The sequence below is a fragment of the Pseudochaenichthys georgianus genome, chromosome 6 (genome assembly GCF_902827115.2).
Source record: "Pseudochaenichthys georgianus chromosome 6, fPseGeo1.2, whole genome shotgun sequence".
Taxonomy (NCBI): domain Eukaryota; kingdom Metazoa; phylum Chordata; class Actinopteri; order Perciformes; family Channichthyidae; genus Pseudochaenichthys; species Pseudochaenichthys georgianus.
In genome coordinates, this window is record NC_047508.1 from 39,242,818 (window position 1) to 39,268,148 (window position 25,331).

Consider the following 25,331-nt stretch of genomic DNA (forward strand, 5'->3'; position numbering starts at 1 on the left):
TTCTATTTCATCTGTGTGCAGCTGCTGAACAAACAGCAAGGCGGCAAATAAGCACAAAATTAGAGCAAATCGGCTGCTAATACTTTCCCCTTTGAGGATGTGGAGGGTAAGTGTGCGTCAGCGAGTGCAGGAGCACACAGCGAGTATTTACACCTCTGAATAGAGTTGGTGGGAGAAGGTGGGGAGACACGCCTTCCCTCAACCTCAGGCCAACATGTTTAACTTTCAGCCGAAAGCACACAGACACCAGCGGCACACACATGTGGCAGTATATACTGTACGCATACCGGAGTGAGCGCACACATGCAGGCAAACACGGGCTTTTTTTGTCTTTTAAACAAACAACAAAATACTAAGAAATGGCACACAGCTCTCAGTATGTTTTTAATACGGAAGAGGGAGAGGGACACGTGACTTTTCTCATGAGATCTAAGATTAACGTCAGAATTCTGAGAAAAAAGTACAAATGTGACATACTTGAGTATTTCAACTTAAATAATACACACAAGATGGATGCTCTATACTTTGCAGTGAAGGCCATGTTCCTGTCCTTTCCTTGAGGGGTCTATGGGGGGTTGTAACTGACATTGTTATAGAGGCTAAGTGCCATTAACACTGACGCAGGTTATTTTTTTACTTTACTTTGTTTTTGAGAAAATGATTTTTAACAAACTTAGTTTTTTGGCTTGAACCGTTATACAAAAGAAACGGAAAGATGCTTTTAGTGCCCTTATTAAGAAGCCATGGGGTGGGTGCACATGGTGTATGAGGTGTTGTATATAACTCTCATACATCAGGATATATACCTGTATACTTCCCTATTTTAACTTCTTCATCACACAGATGCAATTAGTGCCACTTAGTCACATGACTTCCACTTAGTGGGGTTAGACATTTGAAGCGTTAGAATCAATGTGAAAACATGAAGTAAAACTTGACTCACGACCTCTCTTTGACTTGAGATTTTTTTCGTCTTGAAAAACCTCAACACTCGCCTAAAAATCACAACGCATGCTATATAACAAGGTGGGCAATGAATCAATTAATTCCCTTTGTACTTTAAGGTTACTTCCTGAATTACACAAACACCTTAACTATATTAATTCCCTCTTAATTGAGTCAACACTTTCCCCAGATCCACTTAACTGCAGTCATCCAATCAAGTTGTAGGAGAGAATCGGTTGGAAAAGAATTACAAAACATTTCTTAATAAAGCGTATATATCGATACTCCAAGGAAGCAGGGCGTAGAGACAGGGGGAGATTACGTAAAATAGCTTCATAAATAAATACAGGATACATGATGTGACATTATCCAGGAGCAACGAGAGTCCTTCCTTTATTTCAAAGTTGTATCTTCAGGTTTGATAGTGAAGGCTGTGTGTGACCTCACCAACAGGCAGGGTCTCTCTCTCTCTCTCTCTCTCCCTCTCTCTCTTTATCTCCCTCCCTCTCTCTTTCCAACATCTAAATGTGCGCGGTCGTTTGAATAAAGCTTCTTTCTGCTCTCTTACTCAGGCAAGAGCAAGAGGCCTGGAGTCGCTGGGAGCTTTGGAGCATCAACGGTACGTTTTCCAACTCACCTCCGGAGTCCCTAACAAGGAATACTGTGAAGGTTTTGACACTTCTTCATCCTCTGACTGGGGGACAGGTATTGTTAGAGGTGCCGTACTCCGGTGTCAGAGCAGAGATGCTTTTGGCTGAAGTCCGTTTATTTTATATTAAGCAGTTCTGAAGTCGGGGATGTTAACGATAAAGATGCATGGATATTGCAAAGTCAGCTGTTGTGGTTTGGTTTGGTTTCTGAGTTTTGCCGAGTTGACTTGAGGTGCTGCTGGGTTACTGTTGATGGGTTATTTGTATTGTGGTAAAAATAAGAGCTTAACGGCAGAAAATGTGTATAAGATAAGATAAAGCTTTATTGTCTCCCTTAGGAGAAATGTGTCTTAGGCATCGAGATAATACACATAAAACATTCAGGTCAATCAGTCATAGATACAGAACAGAGATCACATGGCAACGAAACATACAGGTACAGCACTTTCCCTATTGCACATACATATATAATGATACGTATAATTCTATGTAGGAGATGAATTATTTAGACGTATGTGCTAGTGAGTTTGCACTAGGGAGACCATGAGAGTGGCATGTATGAAATCACATGAAGTAGTCATTCAGTGTCTGGGTTGTGTGGTGTATAACAATTTTAACAGCTTTACTTAAAGAGTCATTCAGTTATTTATCGAGGGTTGAAAACATGAAATTGCCGAGTAATTCACAACCAAACCAGCAAAGACTAGAGGAAAGGAAATGAAAACTATGTTGTGTAGCAGAGATAAATGTTTCTACTTCTTCGTCTTAAATTCATATTTCATATTTCTAACGCCACCGTTAGTGGGATCAGCCGTGATTGGTACTGACAATAGTTAGTGGAAAGAAATACTGAAATGTGCAAAAGCCCACACAAAACGTTAGTTATTCCAGACACTTCGGCCTGGCTCAGTGTTGCTGCTTGGTACTGTGGAAAATATAGAAATGTGATGTCAACTAGTTTCAAACAAGCACACTTGAAGTTTGAAATGAAAAGACGGGAAAGCAAAAGAAATGTTTCTTCAAAATGAAATGTAGCATGAGACAGGTAGAACACTGGGTTTGATTGTTGGGATTTCTTTTTGCATTATGGGAAACTACTGTCAAGAGTGACTGTTGCTATGGTAACATTGGGCTGTTGGAGCGCATGTGGAGAATAGTAATTTTCAGACGTTGAAACGGAGAACTGTCGAACACCGAGTTAAAGCAAATATCTGTACACTTTACATGCAGAGGTATCTGTTATGCAGTCATAGAAGCGTGTGTCGTCTCATATATGACACATTAGTCTGATGTGCACATGTTGCTGAAGCACATCTTTGTCTGCAGTCTTGTACTAACGCTATAATAAATGTAAGGAATTAATGCACTCATAAACACCTGCCAATATGAAATGTTCCCCCAGCTAACTGTACAAGAGTGTGTGTGGGTGTGTGTTCTTAAACACAGGCCTTACAGTATGTGTCAATAGCGACATATGTACACACACTCCGATGCGTTTGCTCCACCAGGGGCTTTGGACGTGCGCTCTCACACATCCCCACGGTAATCTATGAGTGTAGGTCTGTGTTCCTGTGTGTGTATCAATGTCAACTCTGTTCTCCTGCTGAGGGGCTCTGGAGGGTTGGGGGGAGGGGGGAGGAGGTGGCGAGGCTGCCCTGGATGCCCGCCTTGTGTTTACCTTGGCAGGGCTGCACCCCCCCCCCCCCCCCCCCCGGTCCGCTGCAGGAACAGACCATGGCCTTATTGCCCCCCCCCACCCCCCACCTCAGCTGGAGCGGAACATACCACAGCGGCCGAACGGGGGAGTTTGCAACCACCCCACAGACTGAATGGACTCACTGTGAGAGGGCTGCTTGGCTGTACCTGGCTCCTGAATGCCTCGTTATGAAGTGGCCTCAGTTTAAATCAGGGGTGTCCAAACTTTTTTCACCGAGGGCCACATACAGAGAAATGTACGAAGGGCTCACTCGAGGTATATCGCCTCATAAGTTCAGTTATAAGTTAACGAACTCAATCAAATGTAGGTAAAGTATGTGAGTGTTGGCAGCTCATCCTTAAAACAGAAGCCTCACATTGATTATCATAAGGAGAAATAGGAAGGGTGTATTTCAATCTTGTAAATAAGTCCTTGGGCTTTTTTCTTATCAACTAAGATATGTTAGAAAATGTTTCCAACTTTAATTGACTGAATTTATTTGAAGAATAGTCTTAAGAAGTACAATATAAGACAAGCAGAAGTTTCCTTTGTGGCCCATATTATACTTATATTTTTTATTTGCTGAGGGCCGATTCAAAATGGTCCGCGGGCCACAGTTTGGACACCCCTCGTTTAAATGATGCATTCAAAGAGTGTGTGCTCAGTGATGGGATCGTGACAGCAAGGAGACGTGGTTCTGGTTGGCTCGCTCTGAGATGTTTCCTGGCGTTCTCGTGTTAATACATCATGAGAGTGCAGTTTCCTCGACTCTGACATAAGGCTTTGTAATTCAAAGAACATAGTACTCAGAACCAGAACCAGTGCACGACACGTCCAACGGTACCTAGCAGAAATAATGATGTTATGTAAAAGAACATATGACTCGTTGTCTTTAGGCAGAAGTACAACCAGGATGACAGAAAGCATTAATAATGTGCTACTAGATATCCTAATGGATAACCATTATCACTTGAACTAAAAAGAAACATGAAACTCTTAACTTTTTGGAGACATTTGTTGCCAAGTATTTGAGTTGTTTTCCTGGCGTACTCTTTGTTAATACATCACGAGAGTGCAGTTTCCTTTACTCTGACATAAGGCTTTGCAATGTCATGTAAGAGAACATAGTATTTTTAGGCGACCACCGACTAATACAGAACAGAAAGCAGTGACAGTTTGTAAGTGAAACTAAACACTAAGTTAACCTACGTACGTTTTCTTTCAAGTTAAAACAACTGTAGGGGAAACTGTACGTTACCTAGGAACAGTCTAGATAAACGCAACACGCCTGAATTGACATGCTGTGCACGACTCGTCCAAAACAAAACTACCGCCGATTCCAGAGATAATAAGTGGATGTAAAAGAACATATGACTCATCGTTTTTAGGCGGAAACACAACCAGAAGAACTAACACAGAACAGAAAGCATTCGATAGACAACCATGACTTTCTTTTGGCAAGTCTTACTTAACACCAGACTGGTTTGACCGCGTCCCCTCAGTTGAGTTAAGGTGTGCCTGGCCTGCTGTGGCTGGCTCACGATGCTAGCGCACATAAGTGGCCAAAGTTTAAACGATGCATTTAAAGAGTCTGCTCAATTATCGGATTGTGGTACGCTCGCTCTGAGGGTTTCTCTGTATATACATTGTGAGAGTGACGTTCACTGTTTTATATAAACTCCCCTGTTTTAAACGGAGGCCCATCTTGACTCTGATATAAGGCGGTGTAATTCCATGTAAGAATTACAGACAACCAGAGTGACGAATACAGAACAGAAAGGATTCATTATGTACCTGTCCTTGAAACTCATTATCACGAACTTTAGGTGCATACTTTTCTTAACAAGTAGCAAATTAGCAGTGTAATACCCGACTAAAAACCAACCAAGTCTATCTTCTGACTCCAATACTGACGCCTGATCAGTGCCTGTCGTCCTGTCGTCCAATCCGCATCCTTTTTGGATGAATAGACGTTTATACACAGCAAGAGAATCCGCTCAGGTTTGCAGGAAGAGTACGGATGGGTCAAACTGAAAATATACATTCACCAAAAGTCGCGTCTTATTATACTTTGCTTTTGTTAGGCGACTTCTGCAATGAACTAACAGCAGTTATGAACCAAGTATTTTTGTTTAGCCGAAACAACAATCTTCTCCGAGGCTTTACCAAGTCGTTTTGTTGCGTAAGTAAACTTAAAAATGTGTTAAACCTCTAGTTTTGTGTTTTGTTTTAATCTGAAGCCCATCGCATGTAACTATGGGAAACTGTACGTCCAAAATGTCGTAGCGTTTGACAAAGCTTTACTGAGTCTGGAGTGAGTTCGGTTGGTTTTACGAACATGACGGGTTTGATTGGATGTGGCCAGAACATTTGGAACCTCGCCCACCAGTGACGCCATGTTGTACTGACACACCCTGAAGTACACTTCTACCTCACTGCATGGGAGGTTCTTGATGGAAAGTGATCTGTTGAAAAAATAGAATAGTCCAATACAAAGGAATAAACCAAAATAAGTTATAAAAGTAAAATAGTAATACCCAAAAACAACACAACATCAGTTATATTAAGTCATTGTAAAGATGTTCCTGGGGTGGTCGGCACATCCTATGATGAAATATATAACAGTGAGTGACTATTTCCGGGTGGATTTGTCTGTATGTCTACGTATGCTGTGAGGTATTTTATGTTTCCTCTCAAGCTAAGCAAACATTCACTCTCAGACCAATCTGAGACAACGGGGCAAATATTAGTCTTACTGTACGGGATCTGTGGAACTCTGAGAATGCTAGCAGCACACACACACTCTTTCTCACACACACACACACACACACACACACACACACACACACACACACTTCTTCAGGTTGTAGTATGCACACATATACAGTAATGTCTGCAGATGTGTTACAGTGAATACATAGATCTTGTTTTTAATGCCGAGTCATTGAAATCAAAAGGTCAATGAATCTCTCTTATAGCCTTTTGCCATGATCTCAACCGTCAGCGACTGCAAACGCTTTGTGATTCTTGGCTCCAGGTTTTATTGGTTGTGAATGTTTCTGTGTGGCAGTTTGAGGCTCGTGAACGCAGCACAATGAGGGTTCAGTTGGGACTCTGAACGGGTTGGTACTGTTGGACTGCGCTGCACCGTGCAGAAAGCTGAGGCAAAACAAGCAAGCGGTAATCAGGGTTTCACAGATGAGGGTTTGTGATAGCGGAGGCCATGTTTTTAGACTGAAGTTCAGGATATTGAATGATATTTATGCTCAAACATGACCTAGCGACCGTATAAATAGATCAAATTTTAAACGAACGAAGAAGCAAGACAAACATGTTATGCAGTCGGTGGAGCTTGGAGCTAAATATTAATGTCAGCAATGACAATGCCAACAAATTGAAGATTAGCAACTGTTATGCTTTAAGATGTTCAGCATCTTAGTTTCGCTTGCAATAATTACCATAAGGATAAAGTGGGGATGTCGTCAGTTTGAATTTAGTCATGAAACAGGATCATCAAGTTGTTTGATTTCATCCTGACTGGAACATAAATGTGCAAACTTATCATGTCAATCTATCAATATATGTTGAGACATTTCCCTAAAAATCCTATATTTCCACTTCCTGTTGGCGCTAGATGGAGCATTCAGAAGATCAACAAAGACAGACAAAGCAAAAAAGGGCAAATTAAGAAGATTTGAGTCTGCAGTACGGTGGTGGACCAACCCACATGTCCATCAACCATGCTTCTCCCATAGCTTGACAAACATTGAATAAAAGGACATAAACATTTAGACTTTATATTAGATTTCTTGTGGGAAAGTGGCTCATTGCATTGCAAGATAAACTGATGTTCGCAAGACGATGTATTCTTGTTCTAGTTTACAACCAAAAAGACACTTTATGCAAACAGACACATTTCATTTCAAACCTTTATTTACCCAGGTGTATCCATTGATATCATTGATCTCTTTTTCAAGATAGACCTGCTCAAGTAGGTTCCACATGAAACATAAAAACATAAAACAACAGAACAACAAAAAGGACATCATACAGCATCATTACAGGGGTTACAATTTACATAACTATCCACATGAACAGGTATCAACGGCTTCCGATTGAGTAGCATCCAACCGAGCTTTAAAAACATTTAGTGGCACCAGATTGCTCAGTTTCCATTTCAATTGCAGACGATTCCAAGACAGAGGAGCTGCGCATCTAAAAGCTGTCTTCCCTAAGACAGTCCTAGCAGTTGGCACATTTAATAAAACCACAGCATGCGATCTCAGGCATGGTCAATTAATCCTATTTTAATCGCGATTACGTTTATGGTTTGCAACGATTACGAAAACAACGTCATCGAAATAAAACGATAATTTTTTTATTATTACTTTTTTTTTTTTGGGGTTTTCAGTTGAATTATACTTAAAGTTCAGGGTAATCAACTGGTGGAAACATACGGTTCACATTTTTTTTCTCCAATAAATGGATGTTTTCAAAGTCAATGAATAATCGCATTTAATAATCGCAATTACAATTATTGATCCAAATAATCGAGATTATGATTTTTGCCATAATCGAGCAGCCCTAGGCAGCAGCCACTTACAACTCGCCGTGAGACCAGGGAGCAGATGTAGGATGGAAGTTTCCCTAACATGGCTTTGTATTAAAAATGTACCAGTGACTGAGCCTCCGTACAGTTAGCGAAGGCAAACCTGCCCTGGCATACAAACAAAGACACAAAGAATGAAGTCTGATTTAAAATGTGTTTCTTCATTGGTTTTTAACAAATGGAAAGGCATTTGAAATGAATGACTCAGCTTTTAGTTGTATGACTAAATGAAGTTCCTCTGGCTGTAACAGAAGGGCTTTCATTCCTCAGTGAGCATGTATAGCATTTCCAAACGATACGACAGAGTCATGACATCCGCTTTCCATTTTAGCCAATGGGTCTGACGTAATAAACGCATTGAGTATGTCAGACAAAATGGAATCTGAGTTAGGGGGAAAACACACAGTGGCATTCAGGGGCAGAGGACATGAGGATGAACCCACCCCAACACAACACTAACTTCACTGTTCACTCAGTGCAGCCTTTCTGGTAAAGAGAAGTTAGAAAAGGTTGCATTAGTTTTAATTCCCTTAATATACTCTGTTTAGTCTTCCATTTCTGCAACTCAAGCCAATCACTCAAAAAAGGTCAAAGGTCACCATACAAACTGGCCTTGAGTACATTTGAGCTCTGAAGGTCTGAATAATTATGTTCTCTGTACAAATGTGACTCATGTGTCGTCAAATGTTGGTATTTTTCAGGTAACTATGACCCCCCTTCTTCTGCTGTGTGTGTCCTTGCCCTTCATCTCGGCAACTGTAGTATTACAGCTCGAAAACCATGACGGTAAGTGATGTTTTATTAGATCCCTAGATTACTATCCTTATCTATATCATCAACGTCTAACTCGAGAGTTTTGGGAACTTGATTTGAAGAAGATTAGAAATGTACATAAAACTGTATTATAAAATGTCAGTTATTTATTTAAATCTGTGCAATCTACCGTTTGATTAAGTATGCTGCTGATGTCAGAAAGTCAGACTTTGTATCTGTTTATTTCCTGTTCGACCTACAGTTTAAAATGCGTTTGCCTAATTTCAACCCCTTTTTTCCCCAAGTTATTTTCACACTAATTTACCAGAGACAATACCAACAAAAGTCATGAGCAATGTTAGAGCAAAGTCGTAATAAGTAGTGCTTTAAAATGTGTTATGGATCAGCAGTTGCTTATTTGGTAGATCACGTTAAACCATCGATAAACCAGCTCCTTCTTGAACACATTTTCTTGAGGAAAACTCAACTTTCTGTACCGTATATTAGTATCCTCATAAGCAAATTAAAAGACTAACAGATGCAAAAAAGAGACGGCAATGTATGGCATCCCCCCCCCCCCATTTCTCTATTATTATTATTACTATATATTTATTTAGATTTATTTCCCTTCTATTTGATGCTTCTCATTGTAATGAAGCCACACCTCAGGACATTATGATTATAATGTATATTCTTATTAATTTTCTCTCTGTGCTTGTATTTAAGTAATTGGTATATAAGCGATATATACATAGATATCTTGCCGCATGATTAAGGTGAGATTATTGTCACCCAGAGAGCGATGTAGGTCATATGTGCAGCAACTATTCTGCGCACATTTGAGTATGTATGTGGGTGTCTGTTGTATGTTGTATGCATGTATGTATGTTATGTGTGAATGTTTACAAAAATGACAATAAAACGAGTATAAAATTAAATTAAATAAAGACCAACAAATGATCTCCTCCGTAGACATGGACGGCACGATGCGTGTCAGCATCCCCTTGGAGATGCCTCTGCGTCCTCTGCTGGGCAGCAAGGTGGTCGTACCCTGTTACTTCCAGGACAACACAGTGAATGACCCCGGAGCCCCCACCGTCACTCCGCTCTCACACCGCATCAAATGGAGCCATGTCACAAAGGAGAAGGTCACCACGATCCTGGTGGCGTCTGAGGGGAAAGTCCAGGTGGAGACGGAGTATCTGGACAGAGTGACGATGATCAACTACCCGCTGGTGGCCACCGACGCCTCCATGGAGATCACAGAGCTGCACTCCAAAGACTCGGGAACGTACCGCTGCGAGGTGCTGCACGGCATCGAGGACAACTACGACTCTGTGGACATTCAGGTTCAGGGTACGTGTTGTTGTTCACTACGATATAGTCAACCCGCTAACAGTACAGACAACAACTAAGCGCCAGCCAATGGGGCGGTGGTGGCGAAGTCGATAGGGACTTGGCTTGGCAACTGGAAGGTCACCAGTTCAAGTCCTGGAAAGACCAAGTGCTACCGAGGTGTCCCTGAGCAAGGCACCGTTCCCTACCCTGCTCCCCGGGCGCCGTACATAATGGCAGCACACACACTAGGATGGGTCAAATGCAGAGAAACCGTTTCGTTACATAGAACCTGTACTACGTAATGATAATAAGTTGAATCTTCATCTTCTTCTTCTTCAATCCTCTCTCAAAGGTCATTTTCGAACTACAAGTCATTTTACACCTAAAAAAAGTTCAAATATTATGTAAAAAACTGAAATAGAGGAGACTGGTTGGATTGTATACTCAACTGTAGTTCACAAATGTGTCGGGCTGACAGGAGGAAGGCCATCTAATCACTCAATATTAGAACATGTTACAACAAGGAAGCAACCATTACGAAACCCTTATTGTCGTGGCTAAACCGTTAAAAAGCCAACATTTGTTTTATCAAAACCAACAGAAAACCCAAAGAACAATATTACCTGGATATTGACATGATGATTGAAAAACAGAAAACAATTCTCTGAATAAACATAATAGGGAAGCTCATAAATGGATTTGTACCTTTAGGAAGATAGGTTAAGTCACGTTTCTTATATTTTGAAGTGACACGATTGTCTTCCTATTCCTTTAATAAGAAAACCTGTTTTGCAGCAAAACCCAAGTATTGCTAAAATAAAATTATACATTACTCAACAACAATGATTTTAATACACAAAAAAACCTCTGTCAGAAGACGAGAATATCAAGACCTTATCAAATTATGCAGCCTTACACCTCTTGAGAAACCTCGGTTTGGTTGGCCACCAGTTTCAAAAGAATCAAACCATTTGTATGACGGTCTTAACAAGCCCACCGACTTGGAATAATTACTTCAAAGTGTTCTCTCTTCCCTCACTTTCCGTGTCCTACAGGTATCGTGTTCCACTACCGTGCCATCACCACCCGCTACACCCTGACATACGAGAAGGCGAAGGCCGCCTGCCTCCAGAACAGCGCCACCATCGCCACCCCCGCCCAGCTGCAGGCGGCCTACGACGACGGATACCACCAGTGTGATGCTGGATGGCTCTCTGACCAGACTGTCAGGTACTGTCCATCCGTCTATCCAACATCAGATTGTTCAACGTTCCCGTCGGCTGCCAGACCGTAGTCGAGGAAATCAGGGGATGACTCTCTGCAGTCTTCCAGGGCCGAAGCAACAAAGTTCGGATTCAATAACCCACTTTTCAATCAGGCAGACGGGCGAGCTCTTCTTTGGAGGCCGTTGCATTTATTGAGGTCTTTGTTACAGATCTAACTTTGAAGACACTTGATAGACCTATTTTGATGCTGTTTCGTTCACTTCAAAACACATACCACCGCTCGCTCCCTCTCGCTCGCTCTACCATGCACACACACATGCACACGCTACACCCCCCTCTCTCTCTCTCTCTCTCTCTTAAAGGGATAGCGATCTGACTCTGCATGACCCTAATATCATAACACAATTCTAAACCGCTTATAAGGATCAGTTCACCCTCAAACAAATACTTACCGGAAATCTAAAGTTACTGACTCACCAAACCAGTTAGACGGTGGTGAATAGTTGCATGGGCCTGGTTGACTGATTGGGTTAGAGTTAGGGAATGTACAACTGGTTTACAACGACTCCATATGCAACTGGCTGACCCCTTTAGTTTGTATTAGGGATGCCAGCGATTATTCGATTATTCGAATATTCGCTACAGTCTCCATAATCGAATATTATTTTTAAAAATCGATTTTATTTATATAAATATATTTTTTTTTATGTATTTTTTTTTATGTCCAATCAACCCAATGTTCCAGGCTTTAGTGTCTTTTCTAGCTCTAACAAGGATAATATAAAAACAAATAACTTAAAAACAAAGTCTGTCTGCTGACTGAAATCTCTCTTTACATCTGAAGGTATCCGATCCGTGAGCCCAGAGAGCATTGCTTTGGAGACAAGGAGGAATTCCCAGGCGTGAGAACCTATGGCGTGAGAGATGTCAACGAGACCTACGACGTGTACTGTTTTGCTGAGAAGCTTTCAGGTACTGTCATCAACACGAATGATGTTTATCCAGTTTATGTTCCTCAGGTTTCCACAATTAAACGTACAAAAAAACATTGGTTTTACATCCCCTTTTTCCCCTGGGAGAAAAACACGTGCCTCTCTCGTTCCCAATCACTTCTTCACCCGTTTCCAACGAATACCAAATCCCCTAAAACTGCAAACTACAAGTAGCAACTGCAACAACTGCAGAGTAGCAATATGTGCTGCTCTTCAGGCCCTGATACTGCGACGACAGGTAGCAACGGGCATTACTAATGGGACGTATTGTTGTCAAATGTTGGAGAGAAAGTTTGTTGCTAGCCTCTTTAATGATTTGTACGTTCAAGCCAAACGTTTAAATCAATCAAGAAAAGTAATGTGAGACAGTGAAGGCGGCGGCCGCACTGGAACAAAAAGCGCTCTAGTATTTAAAAGTTTCTTGAGCTAGAACTCCTGCTCTGTAACTTATAGTGTTTTTAAAAATATATTTTATTGAAGACACAGAAAATATATTTGGTACATTGACAGGAACCACAGTTACAAATGTTCAACAGTTCAAAGCTTAGTGTTCAGCTTAGTCTCTACTAGTGTACATTAATTGAACATAGTTGATCTTCAATTGAAGGCGTACAATATTTAAACCACAATTATAACCAAAACATACCATGTAGCCAACATGTAAGAGTGTTGTACAGACTAACAGGACAAATATAATAATGTCTGTAATGCCTTTCTCCTCCAGGCAGGGTCTTCTACTCCATGTCTGTGGAGAAGTTCAGTTTCTACGAAGCAGGAGATCAGTGTAACAAACTGGGCGCTCGGCTCGCTAACACCGGAGAGCTCTACCTGGCCTGGAAGGACGGCATGGACGTGTGTAACGCCGGCTGGCTGGGCGACAGGAGCGTTCGCTACCCCATCAACATCGCCAGGCCTCAGTGTGGAGGGGGGCTCATCGGAGTGAGAACCGTCTACCTGTTCCCCAACCAGACAGGATACCCCTACCCAGACTCTCGCTACGATGCCGTCTGCTTCCAAGGTGAGTCCTTCGTTGAGAAGAAAATCTACTGTTCAGTTTAGGAGCTTCTTTTTTGAGGTTGTTTTAAAGGTCACCTATTATGCAAAATCCACTTCTTCATGTCTCTTCTACATCAACATGTGTCCCCTCTTCTCCATGTCTCTTCTACATCAACATGTGTCCCCTCTTCTCCATGTCTCTTCTACATCAACATGTGTCCCCTCTTCTCCATGTCTCTTCTACATCAACATGTGTCCCCTCTTCTCCATGTCTCTTCTACATCAACATGTGTCCCCTCTTCTCCATGTCTCTTCTACATCAACATGTGTCCCCTCTTCTCCATGTCTCTTCTACATCAACATGTGTCCCCTCTTCTTCATGTCTCTTCTACATCAACATGTGTCCCCTCTTCTCCATGTCTCTTCTACATCAACATGTGTCCCCTCTTCTTCATGTCTCTTCTACATCAACATGTGTCCCCTCTTCTTCATGTCTCTTCTACATCAACATGTGTCCCCTCTTCTTCACGTCTCTTCTACATCAACATGTGTCCCCTCTTCTTCATGTCTCTTCTACATCAACATGTGTCCCCTCTTCTTCACGTCTCTTCTACATCAACATGTGTCCCCTCTTCTTCATGTCTCTTCTACATCAACATGTGTCCCCTCTTCTTCATGTCTCTTCTACATCAACATGTGTCCCCTCTTCTTCATGTCTCTTCCACATCAACATGTGTCCCCTCTTCTTCATGTCTCTTCTACATCAACATGTGTCCCCTCTTCTTCACGTCTCTTCTACATCAACATGTGTCCCCTCTGTGGAAAGAGACTCTGAAAGTTTCAGGAACAAAGATTCCCTCTCTTTTTGATCCATTTCTATAAAAACCTGTCTGAAAATGAGCTGATCAGATTTTGGCCACTTTATGATGTCATAACGATGTGTTGTCTTGTGTAACCATTAGCCAATCAGCAACCAAGGTAACCCCCCCCCCCCCCCTTATCACCTGAATCTCCTCTAGAGCACCATTGAGTTCTTCTTAACCAAATGTCTCTCAGAGGGGCGTGGGGAGGGGCTCCTTATTTTCATCTAAAGTAACAGACAGAGAATCAGCACTTGGGAAACAGGGCTGAAACAGAGGGGATTATGGGTAATGCTGCAATGATCTGTTTGGTGTTTGGAGCCAAACACTTCAGAAGAGACGTGTTTGTATTTATCTGAGAGCTATAATGTATTGATGTAAACAGTACAATAGGGGACCTGTAAGATAATGCTATTTTATGATGGGTTTCTGACTTTCCATTTCATCAAGCCATTATGCAATCTTGTATTCTCAGCTGAAGAGGACTCCAATGCTGTTCCCGTGAGAACGACCCCTTTCCCAGACATTATCCGCATGACACCCCCCCCTGGGCCGCACCCGGGCTTCATCCCCTCCCCGGGAACAGAGGAGAGCAAGACTGGAGGAGTTGACACCTTGTTCGGATTACCCATCCCACCGAGTATGACAGATGTAGATACGGCCATGGCTCCAACAGGTAAGATGGCTCTGTGATTAGATATGTGAACCCTAACCCTTGATGATTGACAAAACACTTTGAAATAATTATTCAAACTGTTAGGGAACATTTCTGCAAAGGGTTAGCCTTTAGAGAGGGTTCACCTTCACCTATTCCCCAAAACAAGAGAATAGTCTCCGTTGGCATTGGCTTTGCAAGTTCCTGCCTTTTTATAATTACTTTTAAGTAATGAAAGTTAAGAAAGAAGTTGGATTTACATTTTGAACGTATCTCAAAAAGGCCTTTTGAATGTGTGATGAACCATTCACTAATTTGGAAACGGTGAGTAATAAAGTGAAGAAACAAATCTGTGTCACTAAGTTGAACTTGATGTACTGATGAAGCAAAAAGCTTGTTACCCTATCATATCTCACACTGCACCGTAACTTTTATACATGTACCTTTGTTATTCATGTTTTTTTATCTTTAAATTAGTTTCTTTCTCAAAGAAAACAACGTCTGCAACGGCTTTCTTCCCTCCCCCTCCTCCTCCAGGTGTGGTGTTTCACTACCGTCCCATCACCGGTCGGTACACTCTGAGCTTCGCGGCGGCTCAGCAGGCGTGTCAGAGCGTCGGCGCCGTCATCGCCAGCGGCCAGCAGCTGCAGGCGGCCTTCGAGAAAGGTCTTCACCAATGTGACGCCGGCTGGCTGCGAGACCAGACTGTCAGGTGAGCAGGAGGCGAGGGAAAACAGAGAGCAACCAATATATACAACATGTTTCCCATAGTGGGCTGATTTTCATTGAATTTAATGATTACAGGTTTTGTTGAATAGTTCATCAAAATCCTTGCTGTTCCCCCAACATAATAGCTACTGGACGAGGCTTTTTACTGCAATTTAAAACCTGACAATGAGATTACTACTCTTGTTTCAACATTGGGTTTTGTTTGGACATCTTCAAGTCATCATTAAAAACTCACCTGTTTAACCAGAGTAAGGGACCTTTACATCAACAATGTTTTCGGTAGCTTTAGCCAACTCTCTGACACATGTAGCCTCCCAGAGTCTCATCTATTTCGCTACTTCCAGGTCCGTAACTGGGTTAAACTAAACAACCCTTCCTTCCCCAATATCCCTCCGGATTCAATAATTGACTAAATTCTGGACACTCTAGCAACCGAAAAAGGTCTGCTTTAAAGAATTTACAATTCCGTCTCCCGTCTCACAGAAACATCGCTTGGTAAAATCAAACAAGATTGGGAAGATGAACTAGTCCAGTGTTTCTCAAACTTTTTCATACCAAGGACCACTTAACCAATAAAAAAACACTCGCGGACCACCTAACTCCACAAATATCCAAAATCACATCGTTTTTCTAGAACAGATTACAAATCGCCTGAAAATGGTACAAACAAGTGGCAACATGTGTGATGAAGGTGTTGCGCTGGGCTATATCACGCAATCGAAAGGGAAACTTAAGCTCACTCCATTGCGGATATATTCCCGCGAGAGTGGGGAAAACTTTAATTTATTAATTTATTTAAAATGTGAAATTGTACCAATATACTCACGGACCACTAGGGGGCGCTAACGGACCACCAGTGGTCCGCGGACCACACTTTGAGAAGCACTGAACTAGTCCAAGCAATAGATGATGATGTCTGGACGTCACCAGCAAACATGAATCATATGTTTTGGTCTTGTCCTCGCCTACAAAAAAAAAGGGAAAAATATAGACCGTATAAATGTAACTCATTGTGCCTGACTCAATAAATAAAAAAACTCACCTGTTCACCATGGCCTTTGACCCCTAACCCATCACAGTCCCCCTGCTTCCACTCCTACTGCTATTTATCTAATTTGTTACTTTATTATTTGCCCCTTTTGTTTTGTTTGTTTGTTCACCATGTAAAGCGGCCTTGGGTCCCTTGAAAGACGCTATACAAATGTAATCTATTATTATTATTAATAAACTATTTGAAACCAATCAAAACCCCAGGATTTAAAATCCCTGGTTGTATATGGTTTACATGGTATATGGACGATTAAAGGTATTCTGATTCTGATTGACAACACGGATTCCTCGAGGGATGTTACAGAAACGAAAAGCCGTACTAAAGTGTCCCCCTATCCTCTTTCCTGTTCAGGTATCCCATCGTGTCGCCCAGAGATAACTGTGCTGGTAATCTGCTTCACATCCCCGGAGTCCGATCCTACGGCCTGAGACCAGCAAGCGAACAATTCGATGTGTTTTGTTATATGGAACGTCTGAAAGGTGAGGAGCTTTATATTATATTTTAATATGTTTTTTATATTTTATATTGTTGCATCGACTCAGTTGTCTTGAGTCTTATCTGTCAGAGAGAAACCATTATTTATTTGATTTGTATTATCATACCTGTTAACCTGATCAAATGTTATATTTTGCTGCATGTGCCTTTTAAAGTTCTTAACAAATAATCAGAGGGGAATTTCTTGTTGTTTGTTTTTAACTTGTGATGTGTCATTTTGTAAAGCATTGTGTTGTATGAAAAGTGCGATATAAATAAAGCTTTATTATTATTCCAGGTGAGGTCTTCTTCACCAGCGACTACGACAGCTTCTCGTACGAGGAGGCTGTGCAGCACTGTCAGAAACTCAACACGACGCTGGCCACCACCGGACAGCTGTTTTCCGCCTGGAACCAGGGGCTGGATAAGTGCCGCCCGGGCTGGTTGTTGGACCGCAGCGTCCGCTTCCCCATCACAACCCCCAGGTCCCACTGTGGAGGAGGGCAGGTCGGCGTCCACATGATCTACGCCTACCCCAACCAGACAGGATTCCCCGATGAACACTCACGCTACGACGCCTTTTGTTTCAAAGGTAGGAACGTGTAGATTTTAGAAGGAAAAGAATAGCTGAAATACTACGTTTCATCTTCCAGACAAAATCACCAACATTATATCCTGCATTATATTTGTTACTGGACATTTCTATTTCCACATGTACATTTTCCACATGTATTTTTACTTTTTAATGCTATTTTATTTCAATTTGGACTGTTTATTTCTAGTGTCTTAATTTCTCTTATGTACAACGCAAACATTTCCCAAATTGTTACCAATAAAGTACTTATCTATCTATCTATCTATCTATCTATCTATATGAATGCTATATCCCACATACTGAGCATTTCTTCTTTCCTTTTGTCTTTTTCAGCTGAAATTCCAGTTGATCACGTTGACAATGAAACCAGTATTGATCTGACGATTGATTTCATGACGGTGGATGTGATAAACAAGACAATAGTCAAGGTTGATCACTCGGTTCCCGCAGGTGAGACAAATGCTTGAAATACTTTCTATGAAGTTCTTGTAATTACCTTGGCTTGGTTGTAAAGTTTTAATATTTCTAAAACATTGTCCAAAAGTACATTTTTCCAAAGTTTAGTAATACTGTAGTTAATAATTGAATCTCTTGTTTGTTGGATTTTAGTTGACACCACTGTACACTACAATGAAACTGAAACCAGTGTAAACATTACCGAAATAGAGGAGTTTATCAACAAGACATCCGTCACAACTCAACATGTTGCTCCCACTGGTAAGACAAAAAGTGCATTTTACCATGAAGCAAAACACAGCATTTGACTAGTAGTATCTAATGACCTTTTGATTTGTTTTCATGTTTCCCCCAGTGAGTCCAATTTTACCTCCAATCTCAACCTCCAAACCTGTTGATGTGTCCGGCTCTGGATCAGCTGAACCTTCATCCAGCGGGGAGATCCCAGAGGAGTCCAGCACTTCGGGGTCCAGCACCTCGGGGTCCAGCACCTCGGAGTCCAGTGGTGATTCCTCCGGTTCGGGACAGGTCCTCTTCAGCGGACGCCCTGACGTCTTCTCCGGGGGTGAGTCCACCTCTGGAGGGCCGCAGGAGGCAGAAGGAGGAAGCGCCGTCTTGGTCTCATCCGGAGAAGGTGGTAGTCAATCTGGATCTGGGGAAGGGTTTGACGGACAGCACTCTGGCTTCAAAGCATCCGGATCAGGTTTTACCAGCGGAAGTGGGGACATTAGTGGTAGCAGTGGAGACTCGATGATCATCATGGTGGACGGAATTATGAAGGAGGTGTGGCCAACTCCCCCAAGACCCACTGAGCAGGAGTGGGGCCAGGGAGGCATTGACAGCAGTGGGGTTAACTTGGAGTCGAGCGCCTCTGGATCTGGAAGTATGTCCGGGTCAGGCTCCGGTGGCATTTCTGGCATCTCATTCGTCGACCAGGGTGGCTTCGACCTGACAGTCCAGCCGTCCGGTGAGCAGGAGGTGTCTGGATATCGTCCGTCTGGATCCGGGTTCCACAGCGGCTTTCCATCCGGTGTCTCAAGCAGTGGCTCCGGCTCCGAGGACTCTATCCAGCATCGAGGGGACGTCATCTACCTCACGGACGACAACAACATGATGGAAGTGACCGAAGCGCCACAGATACGCCACCCAGAGCATGGCCGAGGAGTGGTGGAGATCAGCGGGCAAGGCAGTGGGTCAGGGAGCCATCATGAGTTCAGTGGCACCTTCGACATTAACATGCATCACTCCGGAAGTGGAGTCCCTCATGAATTATCTTCTCAGACTACAACTTATGAGGAAACTACCAGAACCGACCAATCAGGACACGAGGAAGAGGATCTGGAAAGACATGCAGAACCTACAGTTTATGCCGTGACTCCAGACGCCGCCTACACCAGCCCTACCACAGCACCGTCAGTGTCCTACGCAACTCCTTCTGTCATGGAGCAGCCTGAAGTAGTGGAAGGTATGTGTCTTTAGATCAAACTGTTTTACTAGGCCAACAAATCTGCCAAATGCATGTTCAACATTTTGGGAAATACACATATTTGTCCACCCAAAAGCCAGGTGTTCCATTCAACGTAACAGGTAATACTTTAGAAAGAAACTACAAGGTTACTTCTGAGCATTTTTGTCTGTGCCTCAAATGCATCTACCATTTAAAATATGCAAATAAGGCCACAGCTTCAGGCACTAATGCCAGCCGTCCCATTGCATCTCCCACAACATCGCAAGACATTTTGATAAACTGACTATATTTTCTTACCACTGATGAGTTAGAACTACAAAATCGAAATGACTTAACTTTGAACTTTTTCAACCTCCTCAGACCCCTGTGATCCAAACCCCTGCGGTTCAGGGTCCTGCTCGGTGCAGGAGGAGCTCGCTGTGTGTCAGTGTCCGACTGGTTTCTCTGGGGTAGACTGCTCGACACGTGAGTCACCAAACTACCATAACAAACAACATATTAGCCGCGTTCACACCGAGTACTTTTCACCCGTACTTTTCGCGTTTAGTTCCGTTAGTACCCCTGATGTCGCGTTCACACCAAAAAAATAACTAAGTGCCGGGAACTTTTCACCCCATTTTTAACACCTGCTGAGAGCAGGTACTTTCCTGGGGAAAAAAAGTACCACAGTTCTGATTGGCTGGGCGATTGCAAACCACCCCCCGTAAAACTCTGAAATGTTTTGTAGAGCCGCCATTTTATTATCCTCGCATTAGCATTATTAGCATTAGCATTAGCATTCGCCCAGCACACAAACGCAGAGAGACTAACTTATGGCAACACAAAAGAAAACATGGGAGCGGTGGAGATGAGGAGGTGTCGGCGTTCTGGCGATTTACTCGGAAGGCTTTAGTAGAAGCTGCTGGGAGTCCCAACTGAAGCCAGTCCCCAACTCCGGGGACTTCCGGCGGGGACTTCCGGCGGCAGTATACGCCGTGAAGTGGTTTGCGGCCTGCCAGTAAACCCAAAGCAGAAGAAGTGACGTCAGCGGCTCATTTGCGTAATCTGCCCTCAGGAACTTATTCCGGTGTGAACGCGATCGGCTCTTGGTTCCATGGGGAAACTAAGTGCTGGGAACTAAGTGCTGGGAACTAAGTACGGCAAAGTACTTGGTGTGAACGCAGCTATTGTTTCAAATGCCATTTAGCTAAAAAGAAAACCAATAAAGACATTTCATATTTTCTGCTTCTGACCAAATATGTTGTGTGTTGTGTGTGTGTAGCTGTGCAGGGCTGTGCTGAGGGCTGGCTGGAGTTCAAGGGCAGCTGTTACCTCCACTTTGCTGAGAGAGACACCTGGTCTGAGGCCGAGCAGCGCTGCCAGGAGGTCAACGCCCACCTGGTCAGCATCGGCTCCCAGGACGAGCAGCAGTTTGTCAACTGTGAGTATCTGTGAGCGTGTGTCTGTGTGTGTCTCTGTGCGTGCGTGCATCTGTGAGTGTGTGTCTGTGTCTAGCTGGTTGCAGGGCAATCTTTGGCATTTGATCATGTGCAAACTCAAGTCATACTAACTGTAACTGTTTGGTTTTTTTTTGGATCTGCAAACAATATATATATAATAAGGAAATATCTTAAATATCGAATACAATAGATTAGTTACAGGCTGGCTGTATTAAGAAAGCTATACATGCTACACAAGTTGGTTTACAAGTGGGAAGTCCCTCTTTTACTCAATGTAACAAGAACTACTTTACTGGCGAATGAGCGCTAAAAAAAGAAATTATAATTCTTTCTGAGATTAAAGGGTTAGAAAAGATGCAAAAAAGATGAGAGATGCTCGTGATATTTCACACTGCTTTAAGAGGGACTTGAAACTATGTAATCATCAAGGCATCCATCTTTTCCCACACATGCTAATCCACACCCCAGGTATTGTAAAAGTGGTTTGAAAAGCTTAAATCTGTTTTTTTATTTTGCCATGCAGCCAATGGCCAGGACTACCAGTGGATTGGACTGAACGACAAAGACGTGCAGAATCAGTTCCGCTGGACAGACGGCAGTCCTCTGGTGAGTCTGGTTTCTGTACAGCTAGAAGTTATTCATCTTCGTTTACTGTATCCACTAATCGTCTATGTTCCTTTCATAGTCGTTTGAGAACTGGAGGCCCAACCAGCCAGATAACTACTTCAACTCTGAGGAGGACTGCGTGGTGATGATCTGGCACGAGGGCGGACAGTGGAACGACGTGCCGTGCAACTACCACCTCCCCTTCACCTGCAAGACTGGACCTGGTAGGCTGACTGGGTTTAAATATGTATCAGGCCAGGAAGTTACTTTCTAGAAGGAACATGTGTTCAGGATGTGGAGCAGTTTGATTGATAAATGATGAACGACCAGCCTGGACCAAGACAAGCTTCTACTACTACTAGTTGCCTTAAAGGTCACCTATTGTCAAAATCCTCTTCTTCATGTCTCTTCTACATCAACATGTGTCCCCTCTTCTTCATGTCTCTTCTACATCAACATGTGTCCCCTCTTCTTCATGTCTCTTCTACATCAACATGTGTCCCCTCTTCTTCATGTCTCTTCTACATCAACATGTGTCCCCTCTTCTTCATGTCTCTTCTACATCAACATGTGTCCCCTCTTCTCCATGTCTCTTCTACATCAACATGTGTCCCCTCTTCTTCATGTCTCTTCTACATCAACATGTGTCCCCTCTTCTTCATGTCTCTTCTACATCAACATGTGTCCCCTCTTCTTCATGTCTCTTCTACATCAACATGTGTCCCCTCTTCTTCATGTCTCTTCTTCATCAACATGTGTCCCCTCTTCTCCATGTCTCTTCTACATCACCATGTGTCCCCTCTTCTTCATGTCTCTTCTACATCAACATGTGTCCCCTCTTCTCCATGTCTCTTCTACATCAACATGTGTCCCCTCTTCTTCATGTCTCTTCCACATCAACATGTGTCCCCTCTTCTCCATGGCTCTTCTTCATCAACATGTGCCCCCTCTTCTTCATGTCTCTTCTACATCAACATGTGTCCCCATTCTTCATGTCTCTTCTACGTCAACATGTGTCCCCTCTTCTTCATGTCTCTTCTACATCAACATGTGTCCCCTCTTCTTCATGTCTCTTCTACATCACCATGTGTCCCCTCTTCTTCATGTCTCTTCTACATCAACATGTGTCCCCTCTTCTTCACGTCTCTTCTACATCAACATGTGTCCCCTCTTCTTCATGTCTCTTCTACATCAACATGTGTCCCCTCTTCTCCATGTCTCTTCTACATCAACATGTGTCCCCTCTTCTTCATGTCTCTTCTACATCAACATGTGTCCCCTCTTCTTCATGTCTCTTCTACATCAACATGTGTCCCCTCTTCTCCATGTCTCTTCTACATCAACATGTGTCCCCTCTTCTTCGTGTCTCTTCTACATCACCATGTGTCCCCTCTTCTCCATGTCTCTTCTACATCAACATGTGTCCCCTCTTCTCCATGTCTCTTCTACATCAACATGTGTCCCCTCTTCTTCATGTCTCTTCTACATCAACATGTGTCCCCTCTTCTTCATGTCTCTTCTACATCAACATGTGTCCCCTCTTCTTCATGTCTCTTCTACATCAACATGTGTCCCCTCTTCTTCGTGTCTCTTCTTCATCAACATGTGTCCCCTCTTCTTCATGTCTCTTCTACATCAACATGTGTCCCCTCTTCTTCATGTCTCTTCTACATCAACATGTGTCCCCTCTTCTTCATGTCTCTTCTACATCAACATGTGTCCCCTCTTCTTCATGTCTCTTCTACATCAACATGTGTCCCCTCTGTGGAAAGAGACTCTGAAAGTTTCAGGAACAAAGATTCTCTCTCTTTTTGATCCATTTCTATAAAAACCTGTCTGAAAATGAGCTGATCAGATTTTGGCCACTTTATGATGTCATAACGATGTGTTGTCTTGTGTAACCATTAGCCAATCAGCAACCAAGGTAACCCCCCCCCCCCCCCCCTTATCACCTGAATCTCCTCCTAGAGCACCATTGACTTCTTTGTAACCAAATGTCTCTCTGAGGGGCGTGGGGAGGGGCTCCTTATTTTCATCTAAAGTAACAGACAGAGAATCAGCACTTTGGAAACAGGGCTGAAACAGAGGGGATTATGGGTAATGCTGCAACGATCTGTTTGGCGTTTGGAGCCAAACACTTCAGAGACATGTCATATATTGATGAAGAACAGTACAATAGGGGACCTTTAATAACATTTTCTCCGTCTTGTCGTCCAGCCATGTGTGGATACCCTCCTGAGGTGGAGCACGGCCGACCGATGGGCAGCGGCAGAGAGCGATACCCCGTCGACTCTATAGTCCGCTACCAGTGTGACGCCGGCTACACACAGCGCCACCTGCCCGTAATCCGCTGCCTGCCCGACGGACAGTGGGAGCAGCCTCAAGTGGAATGTGCAGAAGGTGAGAAATACTGTCATATGTGTCTCAAAACAATAACATGCTACAGTGTAGTTATGACGATGAAAATCTTAGGTCACAGGCTCCTCCCACAATGCAACACAATAAAACCGTAAATACAAACAAAAATAGTAAAGAAGTGAAATAGTGCAATAAGAGTCTATATATAAGTGATTGGAATTTGATATATTAGATCTGTTGGCCCCTCGTGTTTACCTGATGTTTCCTTTTCTCCCGCAGCCGGCGCCAACAGCAACCGGCTACACAAAAGATCCCTCAGGAGGAGAAGTAAAGGCGTCAGGAGCCAATAGGAACAGAGGAAGCTGCTCTGAGCAGGAATAAAAAGGACATACAACAGAGAGCCACAAAGGACCCCCCCCCCCCCCCTCTTGTAAAGAAGCATGGACACCGATGCAAATGCCCGACCAAAAAGATAACATTCCCCACCGTGTACGGACACACACTAAAGCACATTTTGACAGTGGTAGAGTAATTGTTTTGGATCTTTGAGTGTCACCCTGCACCTTCTGAAGGCGGTTTCTATAGGTATTTATACTGTCTGATTTTAATTGGAAGCATTATCTCAAAGGTAGAGTGACATGAGAGGTTTTAGAGTGACACGCAAAGTCCAAAACAACCAATTAAAATAAGTGTTTTCGATTGCAGCTGGATTCTCTGAAGTCAAACACATAGACTTTTGCTATGTTTTTAGGGTACTTTTCTAGATCTGTGTTTCGTAGTCATTTTTATTTCTTTTATTTGATCTTTAAGGACTACGTGTTCTTCAGACTGGTGGAATACTGTTTTATGTTGTTTTTTTACATAACAGGCGAATACAGTGAGCCCTTAAAATACAGCCATAAGCTCTTGTTAACGACAGAGAACTGTGAAGGTAACGTTTAATTGATTTATCAGAGCCTTGACGCTTACAGTATTGCATAAAATCCCAGATAGGCAAGAGATGATGCCCCTGTGCAACAACACAACCGCAGTATCAGCAATACTGACATGATTGTGCTGTTCCAACTGATGATGAATATAGAAATCAAGACGTAAATAAAGTCACTGCAACAAACCTGGATTAAAATAATCAGCACTCATGCACTTTTAGGAGTCTTCAGTCCCTTCTGTGCTAATCATTTGAATCCAGTGCACCTTAAACATATCCTCACCTGGAGCTGACACGTGGCAAGGAAACTGAATCAAAGTGAGAGCTACAGTATGACACTGAATTGGTTGCTTTTGGCATCTCCTCCCAATTGTGCAGGTTTACATTTGCCATTTCTCCAGAGCGCTCGATGTCAGCACCGTCAGATCATGCTTTTATGAGACTCAGTGTTTGCTGAATGAAGTTTCTCACTGTAAATACTCTGAACAGCAGGATCTGTCAATAACC

The 25,331-nt window shown here is 42.9% G+C and overlaps 1 protein-coding gene across 1 annotated transcript; it reads left to right on the forward strand.

The window, feature by feature from the left end:
* The first annotated feature begins 1,530 nt into the window (after positions 1-1,530).
* acanb (aggrecan b) lies at positions 1,531-24,316 on the forward strand. The gene is made up of 19 exons (XM_034085828.2): positions 1,531-1,564; positions 8,602-8,686; positions 9,626-10,009; positions 11,047-11,221; positions 12,062-12,189; positions 12,934-13,227; positions 14,541-14,741; positions 15,258-15,432; positions 16,852-16,979; positions 17,273-17,566; positions 17,903-18,019; positions 18,179-18,286; positions 18,381-19,490; positions 19,854-19,958; positions 20,755-20,913; positions 21,456-21,538; positions 21,618-21,762; positions 23,756-23,938; positions 24,176-24,316. The coding sequence occupies exons 2-19, from the start codon at positions 8,608-8,610 to the stop codon at positions 24,244-24,246; spliced, it is 3,939 nt and encodes a 1,312-aa protein (XP_033941719.1). The 5' UTR covers positions 1,531-1,564; positions 8,602-8,607; the 3' UTR covers positions 24,247-24,316.
* The last annotated feature ends 1,015 nt before the right edge of the window (positions 24,317-25,331 follow it).